Source organism: Mercurialis annua, linkage group LG6, assembly GCF_937616625.2.
Source record: "Mercurialis annua linkage group LG6, ddMerAnnu1.2, whole genome shotgun sequence".
In the NCBI taxonomy this organism is placed as follows: Eukaryota; Viridiplantae; Streptophyta; class Magnoliopsida; order Malpighiales; family Euphorbiaceae; genus Mercurialis; species Mercurialis annua.
The window spans coordinates 30,988,946-31,005,259 of record NC_065575.1 but is presented as its reverse complement, the minus strand read 5'-3'; the positions used below and the strand labels follow the sequence as shown (position 1 = coordinate 31,005,259).

The 16,314-nt window shown below is 34.9% G+C and overlaps 2 protein-coding genes across 2 annotated transcripts; one reads left to right on the top strand and one right to left on the bottom strand.

Moving 5' to 3' along the window:
• The first annotated feature begins 10,396 nt into the window (after positions 1–10,396).
• LOC126686676 (cullin-3A) lies at positions 10,397–13,703 on the top strand. Its single transcript, XM_050380825.2, has 2 exons — positions 10,397–10,841; positions 11,579–13,703. Exons 1-2 carry the CDS (start codon positions 10,681–10,683, stop codon positions 13,614–13,616), a joined length of 2,199 nt encoding a protein of 732 aa, XP_050236782.1. The 5' UTR covers positions 10,397–10,680; the 3' UTR covers positions 13,617–13,703.
• A 103-nt stretch (positions 13,704–13,806) lies between these two features.
• Positions 13,807–15,419, bottom strand: LOC126686678 (uncharacterized). The gene is made up of 9 exons (XM_050380826.2): positions 15,250–15,419; positions 15,080–15,181; positions 14,916–14,998; positions 14,765–14,848; positions 14,615–14,690; positions 14,472–14,544; positions 14,320–14,393; positions 14,145–14,238; positions 13,807–14,074 (listed from the first exon to the last, which is right to left on the bottom strand). Exons 1-9 carry the CDS (start codon positions 15,344–15,346, stop codon positions 14,011–14,013), a joined length of 747 nt encoding a protein of 248 aa, XP_050236783.1. The 5' UTR covers positions 15,347–15,419; the 3' UTR covers positions 13,807–14,010.
• Positions 15,420–16,314: the final 895 nt, after the last annotated feature.

Sequence of the window (16,314 nt, the reverse complement as noted above, 5' to 3'; positions counted from 1 at the left end):
GTGGGAGAAAATGATTTGGGCTTTCGCCCTAACTCGGTTCGGTTTGATCTGGTTAGTTCTAATCGATCCGAAAAGAATATAAGTGGACTATTAAAATATGAATTAGGACGTTTAAAAGGTTTAAAAGAACCTGAACGTTTGAGGATAGTCGGGTTATTAAAACGATGTGATGTTTTAATAAAACCCTACATTAATCAATGTGATTAATGTCCAAAGGACTATAAGTATATACCAAGAATGGTATTATATATTGAACGAGAAGTTCAATATAGAGATTAGTTTATATGCGATATTTATAGTGTCAGAGTTTGTTTATTGTGTCTATCGTTTATACGATAGGACTAGAGTTAGAAATTCAATGTCTGATGTGTTTTGACATTTGAATTTTAATTAGATCCGACGAGTGGTCGATCTAGTGAGCCAAACACCAACGTGTTTGACTGACAAGCTTGCTTGGAGCTTACGTTTTTAAAAAAATGGGGACGACAGTACTGTGAGTTTTACTTTGTGGTTTTTACTTTTGAATATTTATATTTAAACTGTTTTTAAATAATAAATCGCACTAGTATAATTAACCATGAAAGATCCATTGGAACAAACTTCCTATTGGTTTTCAATAGGAGTGTGTGATCACCAGTAGTACGATAGATACGAGCCTGTGTCTGACATAGAGGTCAGTTAATGTCATTGGGCGTTAGAAGTGCTAGCGACCCTGACTTAACAGTCTGAGGCGGCAGTAACGGTTACGGTCACAGGCAGTACTGTGATGGCAGTTTCACGGTTACGGTCCAGACACCCGGCTTAGACGGCAGTGATTCAGTTCACGGTCTAAGGCCCATGTTGTGTAGGTTGAGACCCATACAATAGTCTGCCTTGTAGGGTTTCATCTGGATCAAGTAGTTGGTAATATTTTTGATATGTACAAATGCTTTACATATATGCGATTTAAATATTCAATTGTAAATATGTAAACTCACTCAGAAATATTTATATTTCTGACCCTCCCCAATGTTTACCTTTCAGGTAATCAAGTACGAGGTCGGACTTCCACAATAATTCTGGAAGTCAATGTCAGTCATACCTCTAGAGCTGCAAGTAGTTGGGTACTGGGAAGTCTGTCTTTCTGTTTACAGCAGTTCAAACTTATTTTTATATACTCTGATTGAACTACTGTATATAAGATATAAGTTTTGAAAAGCTGCGTGTTTTCTAAAATGCTTGGACCAGTTGTTTGAGAGATACACTGGTTTCATGATTTAGCATTTTAGGATTGTATTGAAAACAGAGCAGGTGCGTCAACTGAGATTGATGTTTGCGCTCTGATTTCTTGAAATACAATCAGGGTCTTAAGACCCACTTTTCAGAAATGTGTTTACGTTAAACGAGAGAAAGGTTTTAACGATATTTTCTGAAAACAGATCATATGTGATATATGATCTTGAATTGCGATCGCGTTTTTTAATAAAGGTGTTAAAGTGTTTCCGCAACGAGGTTGCAAACCTTTTTATGTTTTAAAACGCGAAAAATTTATAATGGTTTTTAGGCTTGCTACGGGTTTCGGAGCAACCACTCCCATTCCCTAGCGCCGGTCGTGATCCATGAATTTGCGTCGTGACAAAGTTGGTATCAGAGCAATAGTTCTCGGACTCGAGAATTTAAAAACATTGCTGATACATGGAAAGAAAGTATGGGGTAGACGTCATAGGTACTCATAGGAACTACTGCAGCACATAGGATTCGAGTCATGTCTCCTACATATATTCTTATGTTTCATAGGTTCTCAGCCTTCCCTTTTGGGATATAAGACTGCGATATACGCGTGTGTGCGGTCTAGACAACTCGATAACGATGCTTGAATATCAAGCATGGAAATAACGTGAAGACACTGTCGAAGGCATTCGATAGTTGTACAAGGAGACGATTGACAAAGGAAGTACGAATTCAGAGAAGTGGAGTAGTTGTGGAGAAATCTTATTGGTTACAGAGTTTAGGGTCAGAAGGAAACTTACAAAAACCAAATGATATAACCTGCTATGGTTATTCATTTAAATGATTTTAAAAGCATAATTGTGCCTAGACATGAGACGTCATCACCCTATGCATAATTATGCAAATATTTAAAAAAAAAATGAATTTTTGAACAAATTGTTTTGAAAGGGCCCAAAGATGATTGAAATATTTCAAACAGATTTGTTTTTCTTGTAAGTATACCTAGACCAGAACTCTGTAACAAAAGTAAATACTCGAGATCAAGTAGTAAGCGATTCTCGAGAGGGGCAACATAAGCATATGAGAATGGAAGTTGGAGAATAAAAGTTATGGACCGGAAAGCACAAAACTAGTTGTAGCTAAATGAACTACAACTTGTATCAGATAGATAAATATATCTGAGATACGAAAGTTAAGGATAAGAATATCCTTAAATAAGATGTCTAGGGCATTGTACCCTACGACACTAGAAATAAGAAAGGAGAGATAGAACCTACTGATCGAGCAGTGATTAAGACGTTAGTGATACGTGACTTCTCACTAGCGATTAGTGTAACTTGAGTTTAGGAAGACTCAAGGCAAGTGGAAGATACATGATTCAAAGTGTAGTTGATTGACATAGTGTATTGATAAAGTAAGTTTCAGATGATGTCTGAAAACCGATAAGGTGTAGTAAAAATTTGATAACTTTTAATTGAACCGTTGGATCGGTTTAATTTTGGAATATGATATTCCTAAGACGGTTACCTAGAGATTAACCGTTGCGATCGTCGAACGGAGAGGTAGACGATAGTTGTTTTTGAAAGTAACGATAGGAAACTTGCGTGAATTCTGGCAGTGAGCCAAAAGTGCAAGTGATGATATTATGAATTATAAAGTTTAATTAACTTAGGATTATCAATGTAAGCTCCATAGATATGTAAATAAATTTGAAAACTGTTGTGAAACAGTGGTTTCAAATTGTGAAAATTCCGATAACCGGGCCTAGTGACTGTGAAGTCTTGGCTGGCTGGTGCGGAATATACATGTAGAGTACATGTAATTTGAATGTCGGACCAGAAATGTGTAAAGTATGGCCGACCAAAAGTGGAAAAATGTGATATAGATGTTTTATTTTTAATGTTTTAAAAACGGAGCGAGAAGTTGATAATCAGTTAATTAAATATAGTAGGGGCTATAGAGCATTGAGAATGACTCTTAGCTGCGAGTAAGACAGCTATATATGTATAAAGTTAAGAGGTGAAAAATAGCGATAGTCAGATCAGTGATGTAAGATCTGAGAATTTTATGCGTCAGAATGAATGAAAGATTCTGAATAAGCCATAGTTTGAGGTAAATAACATGTTAAGAGTAGAAATATCCAGATATTAAGATAAGAGTTTCGCGACAATAAAAGGAAAAAGACTGTAGACCCGTGAAGGGACACAGCCGATAGTAAATCTATATGAGGAAATATAGAAAGTAACGTCGTATGAAACGAGTTACGATGGAATAAGCGTACGAGTGTAAGATAAATCGCTTATTAAAAAAAAGGGTGTACATAGAAAAGAAGTACATAGTCTAAGAGCTTATATTAAAGAATCATATAAGCTGTAATTACAGAATAAGAAGAGATGTCAAAGGATTTGGTAGTCAAAATACCTAAGTATTGGGAAAGTTTTGACTTGATATAGATGGTGATGGACAATATGATGAAGATCATACGTTCCATACTCTCAAAATTTTGCATACAACAACAAGTTTATGAGAGTCTAAATGATAAAGGTAAAGTCTACGGACGACTAAAACTTGTGAAAAGTTTTAGATCAGTAAATAGACAATAGTATCGTTTGTTGCCCATAAGTAACAAACGACTTAAAGGGGTAAACCCAATAGTAAGAGTATACACACCTTAAGTGTATGAAAGACTATGGAGTTAGAGAACTCATAGAGTAATGCTATTAGAAAGCATTATGAGATCAAAGCAATTGATCTCCTATGTGTTAAGAGAAGTGAATAAAAAGAGACGATATAAGACATGATTTGACAAAGATACAAATCATGTGTATACATACAAGTGAACAATGTAAGGGTTTACACTTCGTTGACAGACGAAGGACACCGATCTAAAGAGAATGCGTAATTGAGAGGTTATAAAGAATACGATAAAGAGTATAACTTAAGTTATAACAAAATGTGGAGTGTTAACTCCAAGTCATGATGAATCATGACATATAAGAAGATTGCATGAAGATGCAACCGATGAGCTGCCGTCGTGAAAAGTATTTCGTGTATCGTACACGAATACTATAAGGATGGAGCTTAGAATCTACCTCTAGTAGAAGTAAGCTTATGCTATATAAGGCATAAGGATCGAGGTATGAAAGATGTTAAGAATTAATAGAGTTGTTTAATAAGTGGCATTAGATTTTAAATTCGAGGACGAATTTTTATAAGGAGGGGAGAATGTAATACCCCGTTATTTTAAGTAATTAATTATGCCACGAGGTCAAATTGGAGTAATCAAAATATTAAAAATAATATTTTGAGATTTCGAATATTAAGAAAAAATATTCGGAAAGACTAAGTTTAATAGTCAAAGGATAATAGTAAGATTTGACTACTTAAGGTTATTAAATTAAATCACGAAAAGTGATTTAATAAATTCGGAATACGTAAATTAAATTTAAACGTAAATTTAATTTATACGTATCCGTAAAAGAATATCGTAATAATTGGAGTTTAAAATTTAAATCGAGAATTTAAATTTTAATAAAGGGATATGAACGAGATTAATATAATAGAGAATATGACTGAGCGTCGTTGATAAAAATATATTGATAATTAAAATATCAATGTACCACTCTAAATGGAGAGTTTAAGATTTCAGACAAAACCCCGAAATTAAAATGTCGAAACTCGGAAAGCTCGACGAGTTATGGACGAATATAAATTAAGATATATATAAAAATATATATTAAAAAAAAAAAAAAGAATAAGGGAGAGGCGGCTGACTATGTCGGCTTAAAAAGGAAAAAATTTTCCTTTAGTCCCTGAATTCTTTACTTTAATTAGTTTTAATTATAAACTAATTAAATGGTATTAGATTTTCTAAATTGAAAATAAAATAATATATAAGTCCCGAGCGAATAATTTTGATGTCATTATTCGCGAAATAATTCGAAGAAGCTACGGTCCAATTTTTATTAAATTTGGACGTAGTAATTTTATTTAAGTGGGACTGATTTGGACCTAATAAATCTTTGGAGATTTATTAAAAATAAAATATAAGTCGGATGCGAATAAAAATTATATTTTTATTCGTTTTATATTTTATTGGATTTTTCGGTAAAGTTTCGTAAAATTTGAAATTAGTCTCCGTTTGGACTACGGACGACTAATTAAAATCAGAGTTAAAGTGCATGATTGAGCTAGTACCAAATGGTACTTTAGCCAATCCAAATGCCTATATATAGAAGTGAGGGGGCATCTCATTTCTCTGCGTCAACATGGTTGACGTGCTTGCTAGTTATAGCAAGCCAAGGGCGGCGCGACGCGATCCATTTGGCGATTCCGACTCCGTTTCTTCGACGATTACTCAAGTAATCGAGGTATTAATCTCGTATATAAAGTTTATTTCGATATATAATTATTATATATTCGATATTAAACGGTAAACGTATTGAATCGATCGTGTGCGTATCGATTCAACGTTTTAATAATAGAATTGAATTGGATTGTGTAGCAGAGTGTTGAATTAATATTTTTGGATATTTTCGGAGTGTCGGAAATAGGTTGGTACGACCCGGAATCAAAGATTCTGGGGTTGTCTGTACTGTGCGGGCGCACAGTTCAACTGTGCGGGCGCACAGTATTGAAACTGTGCGAGCGCACAGTAGACTGTGCGGACGCACAGTCCCTACTGTGCGGACGCACAGTAGGCTAGTGGGAGAAAATGATTTGGGCTTTCGCCCTAACTCGGTTCGGTTTGATCTGGTTAGTTCTAATCGATCCGAAAAGAATATAAGTGGACTATTAAAATATGAATTAGGACGTTTAAAAGGTTTAAAAGAACCTGAACGTTTGAGGATAGTCGGGTTATTAAAACGATGTGATGTTTTAATAAAACCCTACATTAATCAATGTGATTAATGTCCAAAGGACTATAAGTATATACCAAGAATGGTATTATATATTGAACGAGAAGTTCAATATAGAGATTAGTTTATATGCGATATTTATAGTGTCAGAGTTTGTTTATTGTGTCTATCGTTTATACGATAGGACTAGAGTTAGAAATTCAATGTCTGATGTGTTTTGACATTTGAATTTTAATTAGATCCGACGAGTGGTCGATCTAGTGAGCCAAACACCAACGTGTTTGACTGACAAGCTTGCTTGGAGCTTACGTTTTTAAAAAAATGGGGACGACAGTACTGTGAGTTTTACTTTGTGGTTTTTACTTTTGAATATTTATATTTAAACTGTTTTTAAATAATAAATCGCACTAGTATAATTAACCATGAAAGATCCATTGGAACAAACTTCCTATTGGTTTTCAATAGGACTGTGTGATCACCAGTAGTACGATAGATACGAGCCTGTGTCTGACATAGAGGTCAGTTAATGTCATTGGGCGTTAGAAGTGCTAGCGACCCTGACTTAACAGTCTGAGGCGGCTGGTTCGGTCACGGTCACAGGCAGTACTGTGATGGCAGTTTCACGGTTACGGTCCAGACACCCGGCTTAGACGGCAGTGATTCAGTTCACGGTCTAAGGCCCATGTTGTGTAGGTTGAGACCCATACAATAGTCTGCCTTGTAGGGTTTCATCTGGATCAAGTAGTTGGTAATATTTTTGATATGTACAAATGCTTTACATATATGCGATTTAAATATTCAATTGTAAATATGTAAACTCACTCAGAAATATTTATATTTCTGACCCTCCCCAATGTTTACCTTTCAGGTAATCAAGTACGAGGTCGGACTTCCACAATAATTCTGGAAGTCAATGTCAGTCATACCTCTAGAGCTGCAAGTAGTTGGGTACTGGGAAGTCTGTCTTTCTGTTTACAGCAGTTCAAACTTATTTTTATATACTCTGATTGAACTACTGTATATAAGATATAAGTTTTGAAAAGCTGCGTGTTTTCTAAAATGCTTGGACCAGTTGTTTGAGAGATACACTGGTTTCATGATTTAGCATTTTAGGATTGTATTGAAAACAGAGCAGGTGCGTCAACTGAGATTGATGTTTGCGCTCTGATTTCTTGAAATACAATCAGGGTCTTAAGACCCACTTTTCAGAAATGTGTTTACGTTAAACGAGAGAAAGGTTTTAACGATATTTTCTGAAAACAGATCATATGTGATATATGATCTTGAATTGCGATCGCGTTTTTTAATAAAGGTGTTAAAGTGTTTCCGCAACGAGGTTGCAAACCTTTTTATGTTTTAAAACGCGAAAAATTTATAATGGTTTTTAGGCTTGCTACGGGTTTCGGAGCAACCACTCCCATTCCCTAGCGCCGGTCGTGATCCATGAATTTGCGTCGTGACAACAAGTTTGGGCTTCTGCGCCTGAAATAAATTGGGATTAACCCATTAAAATATAAAAAAAGATCCTACAACTAATTACATGTCCGTGGGCTCAAACGGGGCCCAACTCTGAGTTCAAACAACCTCAAAACACAAAAATACGATTAGATTGCATTTGTAAGATCTGGGAACATCTTGTGATCAAGAACGGGGATGAACAGTAGTGCTACTGTAAGTGGAGGCGGCGCCACAATGGGGTAGCGGCAGTGTCATGGCTGGGTCGAGGGGACTCGTCGTTTTGGTTTAGTTTCATGTAAAAAATCTCAAAAAATAATCAAAATACATAAAGAAACATTCTGGAACGTACTAGGATCAAAACACAGTGTCTAAAATCAAATTAAACACCTTATATACATGTTTTTGAGCTGATTTAATGGAAATCATGGCAAAACAACTAAAACACAATAAGCATGGCAGTTATAGCAATTTAAGCTACAAGCATGAGTTCTAAGCATTAAAAGTAAACAATTTCAACATGTGATGATTAATACATGTATAAACAGCCTATACATATGTTTTAAAGTCAATTCATGAAAATCATATAAAAATCTTAAAAACATTGCAGTCGTGGCAAAAACACAGGTTATGGCAAGTTCACAGCAAACAGCCTAACATGCAATCTAAGATGTTGATTTTAGCAGTTCTAAATTAATGGGATAAAAAGTGATGGAAAGAAGATTTAAGTCCTCAGAAGTACCGTTTTGAGTCATTGGCTCGTGATCCAGATGTGGAATCCAGCTTCGGATTGATGTGCAGCAGTGCGTTCTTGAGTGATTGAAGCGTTTCTAGTTTGTTTGATTGACTAGTGTGTGTAAGGGAAGGGATTGGTTCGGCCAAACTAGGGTTCCTGGGGTTTAGTGTTATATTTTCTATACATGCTGATTCCTTTGGTCCTACCTGTAGTTAGGCTGTGTTAGTGTTCTATTTATAGAGGTAAAATTAGGGTTAGTACTACCTAGAGTCTAAGTTAGGTTAGGAGTCTGCTAGTTAGTGTTAGGGGGTGAAGTTGAAAACTACAAATGAGTGAAATGACTAGCTATTTAGAGTTAGGATTAGGTTTTATATATATTTAATTAATTAAATTCGTTTTAAATTATGAATACCAAGCAAAAGAAGTCTAAAAGTTCATTTCGGTGCCCGAAAGTATTAAAAACAACTTTTGAGACTCTACAAGTTTGGGTATGGTCAATTTAGTACGCCAAACTTGCAAATTGACCCATAAACTTCTAAAATATTGCAATTAGTCCAATTTCTCAGACTTAAATCACAATCTCTTTGGATTTTTTAGGCTACTTGCAGCTAATTACGTTGTAATCCTTCAGTTTGCAACTTCGCACAGATTTAACTAGCTTGAATCCAAACAAGCGGATCACAAGCTCGTCATCTACACATATTTCTTTGGAAATCATCATTTTATGCTTCAGTCCCTTATCACTTTTTACATGTTCAGAAAATAGGTGTTTACATAACCCTAAACATGAAAGTTTTAAATTTATATTTCATTTTAAATTTATATTTAATTTAATTAATAATTAATAATTAATAATTAATAATTAATAATTAATTATTTATTTTGTTTCATGCTTTATATACTATTTTTAAAATATATCGTTTACTTTACATTTATTTTACATTATTAGTTCGAATAAAATTCTAATAAAAAAAAGCTATACCTTATTTAATAATCTAATATTTATTTTGTTTTTTTGTTAATTTTAATTATTATTTTCTTATCTAATAATTATTTTCAATTTATTAAATGTTTATTTTATGATTATCATTGTGTCTTTATGTTTATTATCTTGTTAATTTTTAAATATTAAATTAAATGAAAATAATAATTAAATTAAATATATTTATTTTTATTGGAATTTTATTAGAACTGATAATGTACAAAAATAAACGGTATCATTTAAACAAATATTATATAAAGCATGGAAAAATAATATTTATTTAAAAGTATGTTATTATTAATTATTAACTATTAATTAAACTAAATATATATTAAAAATGGAATATATATTAAAATAAATTTAGAACTCTCAAATTTAGAGGTTAACAAGGATAATTTAACAAGTTTAGAGGTATGATGGGGGGTTATTGATTCTGGGAGTCACTGTACTCTCCCAAAGTAGCAAAATGGTCACCGAACAATTTTTTGTTCCAAAATGGTCACTCTACTTTGTGATTAGTAACTTCCGGCGATCACTAAATGAAATTTTGTCCTATTTGGCTTGCCGGAAGCTGACTCACACCTTTATTTTTGCCGAAAAATGTTTAAAAAATTAGGGAAGAAGATGATGATGTAGAAAATAAGAGTGATATCGACAATGACATGGCAAAGAGGAAGGTGTGAGTAAGCTTCCGGCAAGCCACATAGGACAAAAGTCACCGGATTTCATTTGGTGATCGCCAGAAGTTACTAATCACAAAATACAGTGACCATTTTGGAATAAAAAATTGTTCGGTGACTATGTTGCAACTTTGGAAAAGTACAATGACTCCCAGAATCAATAACCCTGTGATGGGTTAAACAAAAAGTTTAAATAGGTAAATTAATACAAATTGAAGGGTAAATGGTGTATTAAGCCCTATATATTTGGTGATATGACAAACGAGCTGACAGCCCAGTTAAAGATCTTTCACCACGTCAATGCATATGAGATTCAATCTCCATTTCAGGGGTTAACAAGGGTAATTTAACAAGTTTAGAGGTTTGATAAGTCAAATTTTAAGATTAGATGTTAGACGGATAAATAGATACAAGTTCAGGGGTGAAACGATGTATTAAGCGAAAAGAAAGAAATATACTTAACTTTGAAATGGAACAAAACGGCAACGCAAATCCACCGAAAAGGGCTAAATCTCTCTTCACTATGCATCCCATTGCTGTTATCCAATTCGTTGTGTTTTGTTTGTATGATATAAAATCTTGATAATAATAATAATAATAAGGAAATACCGTAGTAATTTTGATTTCATTTTCTCCTATTTCTGATTGTTCTCCGTCTAAAACCTTGAAACCCTAATTAGAATTTGTGGTATTTGTTTGTTGGTGACCTGGTTGTGTGTGTTTTAGGATCGGGTGGTTTGGGATTGGGATCGGAGAGAGATGAGTAATCAGAAGAAGAGGAACTTTCAGATAGAGGCGTTCAAACACAGGGTGGTGGTGGATCCCAAATATGCAGAGAAGACGTGGAGGATTCTGGAGCATGCTATTCATGAGATTTACAATCATAACGCCAGTGGCCTCAGTTTTGAGGAGCTCTATAGGTTTGTTTTTACCAATTCTTTTATGGGTTTCCTCTAATTGTTTGATAATTGTTAAGAATGAAATGCTTTTTGTTCTTTATTCATTGTTTTTGCTTCTGTTCATTCATAAATTGCTTCCCCAAAATTACAAGAAAAACAATCAAGAATCACTGCAAGTCCATAATCGTCTCGTAAGCATACCAATTTGGTGCTTTTGAAACAAAAAACTTTGATCATACTGTTTTATATTCTTATGTAGAAAAGTTTAACTTATACTGAATGTATAAACATATGCCAAATCTTCCGTTTCTTTGAGTTTTTTGCACCTAGTATGGCCTCTTTCTAAGTCTGTGCCATTACGTTTTCAAAAAGATATCTAAGACTATCTGCTCATGAGTTCATATGATATGGTGACTACTTTGTTGCAGCAATGATCCACCGTCGTAATGTTTATTTTACATAGGATGTGCATGTCAGTGTTTGATTCTGTCCTATTATTGGTAGAGGAGACAAGGATACCAATGATTTCTTTTCTTTTCGTTCTACAGCTCCACTCTGGCTGTATTCTCATATAAGCTGCTCCGTGTCTGCATAGTTTAAGTATCAAATCGGTTTCTTTAATTTCTATTGTTATTTTCACATCTTAATTGTCTCAATGGAGAAGTAAGAGGAAGAGGGGATGAATTTCACAGATTTCAAATGAGCTTGTGTTTCAAATGAGATTGTGTTTCTAATCCTACAGATTTGCATGGTTTCAGGAATGCCTATAATATGGTGCTGCATAAGTTTGGCGAAAAGTTATACTCGGGTCTTGTCTCAACGATGACGTCTCATCTTAAAGAAATATCAAAATCAATTGAGGCTTCTCAAGGGGATTCTTTTTTGGAGGAGCTTAACAGGAAATGGAATGATCATAACAAAGCATTGCAAATGATTAGGGACATATTGATGTACATGGACAGGACGTATATTCCAAGTACTAATAGAACCCCTGTTCACGAGCTTGGATTGAACTTGTGGAGGGACAATATCATACATTCCACTAAAATTCAAACAAGGCTTCTAAATACACTTCTTGAACTAGTTCATAGAGAACGCACAGGTGAAGTTATAGACAGAGGACTCATGAGGAACATTATCAAGATGCTTATGGATTTAGGCCCCTCGGTTTACCAAGAAGATTTCGAGAAGCCTTTTCTTGAGGTTTCAGCAGAGTTTTACAAAGTTGAGTCTCAGAGTTTCATCGAGTGCTGTGACTGTGGGGAGTATTTGAAGAAAGCCGAGAAACGTTTAAATGAAGAGATTGAGAGGGTGACACATTACTTGGATACCAAGAGTGAAGTCAAGATAACCAGTGTAGTGGAAAAGGAAATGATTGCTAATCACATGCTCAGACTGGTCCACATGGAGAATTCAGGTCTGGTAAATTTGCTTCTCGATGATAAATATGAAGACTTGGGAAGAATGTATAATTTGTTCCGCAGAGTACCAAATGGGCTTCAAACAATACGGGAAGTGTTGACGTCTCACCTCAGGGAGACTGGTAAGCAACTAGTTACTGATCCAGAAAGGTTGAAGGATCCAGTAGAATTTGTACAGCGTTTGTTGGATGAAAGAGACAAGTATGATAGCATCATAAGCTTGGCATTTGGCAATGACAAGACATTCCAGAATGCTTTAAATTCCTCTTTTGAATACTTTATTAATTTGAACAATCGCTCTCCGGAATTCATCTCTTTGTTTGTGGATGACAAACTCCGGAAAGGACTTAAGGGTGTTAGTGAGGAGGATGTTGAGATTATTCTTGACAAGGTCATGATGCTGTTCCGTTACTTACAGGAGAAAGATGTGTTTGAGAAGTATTATAAACAGCATTTGGCTAAGCGGCTTCTATCAGGAAAAACTGTGTCTGATGATGCAGAGAGAAGTTTGATTGTCAAACTTAAGACTGAATGTGGTTATCAGTTCACTTCAAAATTAGAGGGCATGTTTACTGACATGAAGACCTCCCAAGATACAATTCAAGGATTTTATGCAGGCCATCCAGAGCTAGGGGATGGACCTACACTGGTTGTCCAGGTTCTGACAACAGGATCTTGGCCAACTCAGCCTAGTGTGACTTGCAACTTACCCGCTGAAATGTCAGCACTGTGTGAGAAGTTCAGGTCATATTACCTCGGGACACATACTGGCAGGAGACTGTCCTGGCAAACTAACATGGGTACAGCAGATATAAAAGCAACATTTGGAAAGGGTCAAAAACATGAGTTGAATGTTTCTACTTACCAAATGTGTGTTCTGATGCTGTTTAACAATGCTGAGCGGCTTAGCTACAAGGAGATTGAGCAAGCAACGGAGATTCCTGCATCAGACTTGAAGAGGTGCCTGCAATCTATGGCTTGTGTGAAAGGAAAGAATGTTCTTAGGAAAGAACCCATGAGTAAAGAGATTGGGGAGGAAGATGTTTTTTTTGTTAATGATAAGTTCACAAGCAAATTCTACAAGGTGAAAATAGGAACTGTAGTTGCACAGAAGGAATCAGAACCTGAAAAACAGGAGACTCGGCAGAGAGTGGAGGAGGATAGGAAGCCTCAGATTGAAGCAGCGATAGTTAGGATCATGAAATCGAGGAGGGTATTGGATCATAACAATATAATTGCAGAGGTTACAAAGCAGTTGCAGTCACGATTTCTGGCCAATCCTACGGAGATTAAGAAACGTATGGAGTCTCTTATTGAACGAGATTTCTTGGAGAGGGATAGTGTTGATAGGAAACTGTACCGGTATCTTGCTTAAAGAGAGGTGTTTTTCTTTTTCTTGTGGATGGTTTAAGCTGCCAATTGTTCTATTGGATTTTAATGAATTACCATCTATTTCTGCTTTTGCATCATCTATTGTAAGTTTAGCAATGCAGATATGTGCCGATATATTTGGGCATATTTGCTTCTACTTTTTGTGTTGCACATTAAGATTGAACATTTGATGATTTGCTGTTAAGAAATTTGAAAATGCCTCCATTGTAAGCTTTATAAGCAAAATGTTGTACAGCTGCCTCTAAAGGGTTGTGTAAACAGACATGAAAAATGTTACAAGTAGACAACTGACTTAATTAAACTGTAGAATATAACAGGATAATCAGGTGAAGGTTGCATTGCTGAAGGCAAAGAAATCTGAGATTGCAATTGAGACATCATCGAAGAGCGAGGATACGATTGTGTATATCTTGGAATGTGGTGACATCCGATCCCCATAACCTGACCAAATACTCGGTTGAGTTTGAGTATAACATATAAGTACGTATAAAAAGCAGAGAAGAGCAGTTACCAGCAATCAATTCCAATTGCATTAGCTCCGTCCTTATCAGCCTTACTATCATCACCGACGTGTACTGCTTTGCTAGCCTCCATATTTAGTTGGTCTACAACATTTTAAAACCTCAAATTTAGACAATCCAAAGACATCCCCTAACAGTAGTACCCATATCATAGTTTTTGCATACCCAGCGCAGCTTTAAATATGTCCGGATGTGGTTTCTCATATCTGACTTCGGAGGATATGATAAGAGCATCAAAGCTGAAACAAAGACAACAACAACCGTCAATTCCAATCTTACAGTTAACTCCCGTCAACCATCAAAGAGACGCTGCTTACAGATGTATAACATTCAGGTCCTTTAATAGCTTCCTTAAACGATTGTCGAAATTGGAGACCACAGCCAGCTTAACTGCGCCACCACTCACAAAGTTAGCAAAACCAAACAGAAAACACTTGAATTAGTTCAGACAATACTTCACCTCCAGCGTCTTTGAGAATCGATAATGTTTCATGAGCCCCGTCTGGAAGGCGCCATGCCTCACCATTTGCAAAGTGCTGTAAGAAGCAAGCATCAATTTCATTTTTTGTGTCAACACAACATCCCAAGATACAAGGTGTGCGAAGCATACCGTATAAAGTTCTTCAAAATAATCATTATCATCACACCCAGTGGCTTCAGAAACAACAAATTTCCAGAATGGCCTTGCATCTCCCTGTCAATACCAAAGCAAGATATGAGATGTACACATGTTTTAAAGGACAAGTATCCACAAAAATGACCTCGTAACGCAGTTTTTGAGGCCACGGAGCAGCGAAAGCTCGCTTAAACCCCTTCTTTACTTCAGCAGAACTTATAGTTAGGCCTGCAACCAAGCAGAGTACACATTAAACTCACAACTTCATTTATTGTATAAAAATGATGTAAATTGTTGAGAATTCGAAACCGTATTTCGCGGCAAGAGAGGCATAAGTTTGTTCAACAGGCTGAGGCAATTGCAGAAGGGTTCCACCAGCATCCAATAATAATGCATCATATGCCCTCCCCCCTGAAACCAACCTGAATATCAGATCCAATTTAAGGTACAACATAACAAACATAGACTCAGATCATAACCAGAGCATCGGATGGGAAGTGAATAGCATCGACATGACTGTTTGAAATTGCCAAACATGGCATTTTTGTAACACCATCTCCTCAAACAACCTTCCATCCTGCTTCTTCTTTTTCAGCAACTCTGCTTCCAATTTCCACTCTTATGTTTTGCTCAAATTTCAATCTATGGTGTCCCAATTTTTCAGGAACAATTGCATCTATGGTGTCCCAATTTTTTTATATCTTCTCTTTTGGTACATGTACTTATGTTTTGTTTATTTAAAGGCTTAATTACTTAAAAACCACCCAAATTGAACTTTTTTTTCGTTTATACCCTGACCTAGAAAAAATTCATTTATACCCTGACGTATGTGTTTATGTTTCACCTCTACCCCAAATTTCAAAAAAAAAATATGATTTATTGAAAACAATTAAATATAAGGATTATTCTATACTTTTTTCTATTAAAAAAAATACAAAAAAATACTTTATCTTTAAAAATGTTCAAAAGTAAAGATTATTTAAAACTTTTTTCGAAATGAAAAGAGGTTAATTTAGTGCTTCTGGATAGAGGTGAAACATAAACACATACGTCATGGTATAAATGAATTTTTTCCTAAGTCAGAGTATAAACGAAAAAAAAGTTTAAGGTGGGTGGTTTTTAAATAATTAAGCCTTATTTAAATGTCTAAACTTTGTTTGTTCATATCCAACAAATGTTTATAACTTGTTATAACAAGTTTTTTAAGTTAAAATAAAAAAACTAGTTAAATATCTTTTAAAACTATTTCAAAAAATTTACAAAATGGTTTCTAATAGTTATCAAAGTCATTCTTTCCTATTATTTTCTATTAATTTGTTTAATTATTAATGATAAATTAAAATTTTAAATAATTATTAATTATCATTTATAATAAGGGTTAATTTCTAAAAAAATCACGAACTTTACACGAAGTGTCATTTTAATCATGAACTTTAAAAATTGTCATTTAAAGGCACGAACTTTCATTTTGTTTCAAATCTATCGCCAAAGTAAAATCCGGTGTATTTTATCGAACCAAAAATTCCTAATCCTATATACTCTAA

What these genes read in the sequence shown, in the direction of transcription:
- LOC126686676 (XM_050380825.2), top strand. Translation starts at nt 10,681, where the DNA reads ATGAGTAATCAGAAGAAGAGGAACTTTCAGATAGAGGCGTTCAAACAC. An exon ending in AGTTTTGAGGAGCTCTATAG is followed by an intron (nt 10,842 to 11,578) that starts GTTTGTTTTTAC and finishes GCATGGTTTCAG; the next exon opens with GAATGCCTATAATATGGTGC.
- LOC126686678 (XM_050380826.2), bottom strand. Translation starts at nt 15,346, where the DNA reads ATGGAAGGTTGTTTGAGGAGATGGTGTTACAAAAATGCCATGTTTGGC. An exon ending in CATATTTAAAGCTGCGCTGG is followed by an intron (nt 14,239 to 14,319) that starts GTATGCAAAAAC and finishes AAAATGTTGTAG; the next exon opens with ACCAACTAAATATGGAGGCT. An exon ending in GCAATTGGAATTGATTGCTG is followed by an intron (nt 14,075 to 14,144) that starts GTAACTGCTCTT and finishes GTATTTGGTCAG; the next exon opens with GTTATGGGGATCGGATGTCA.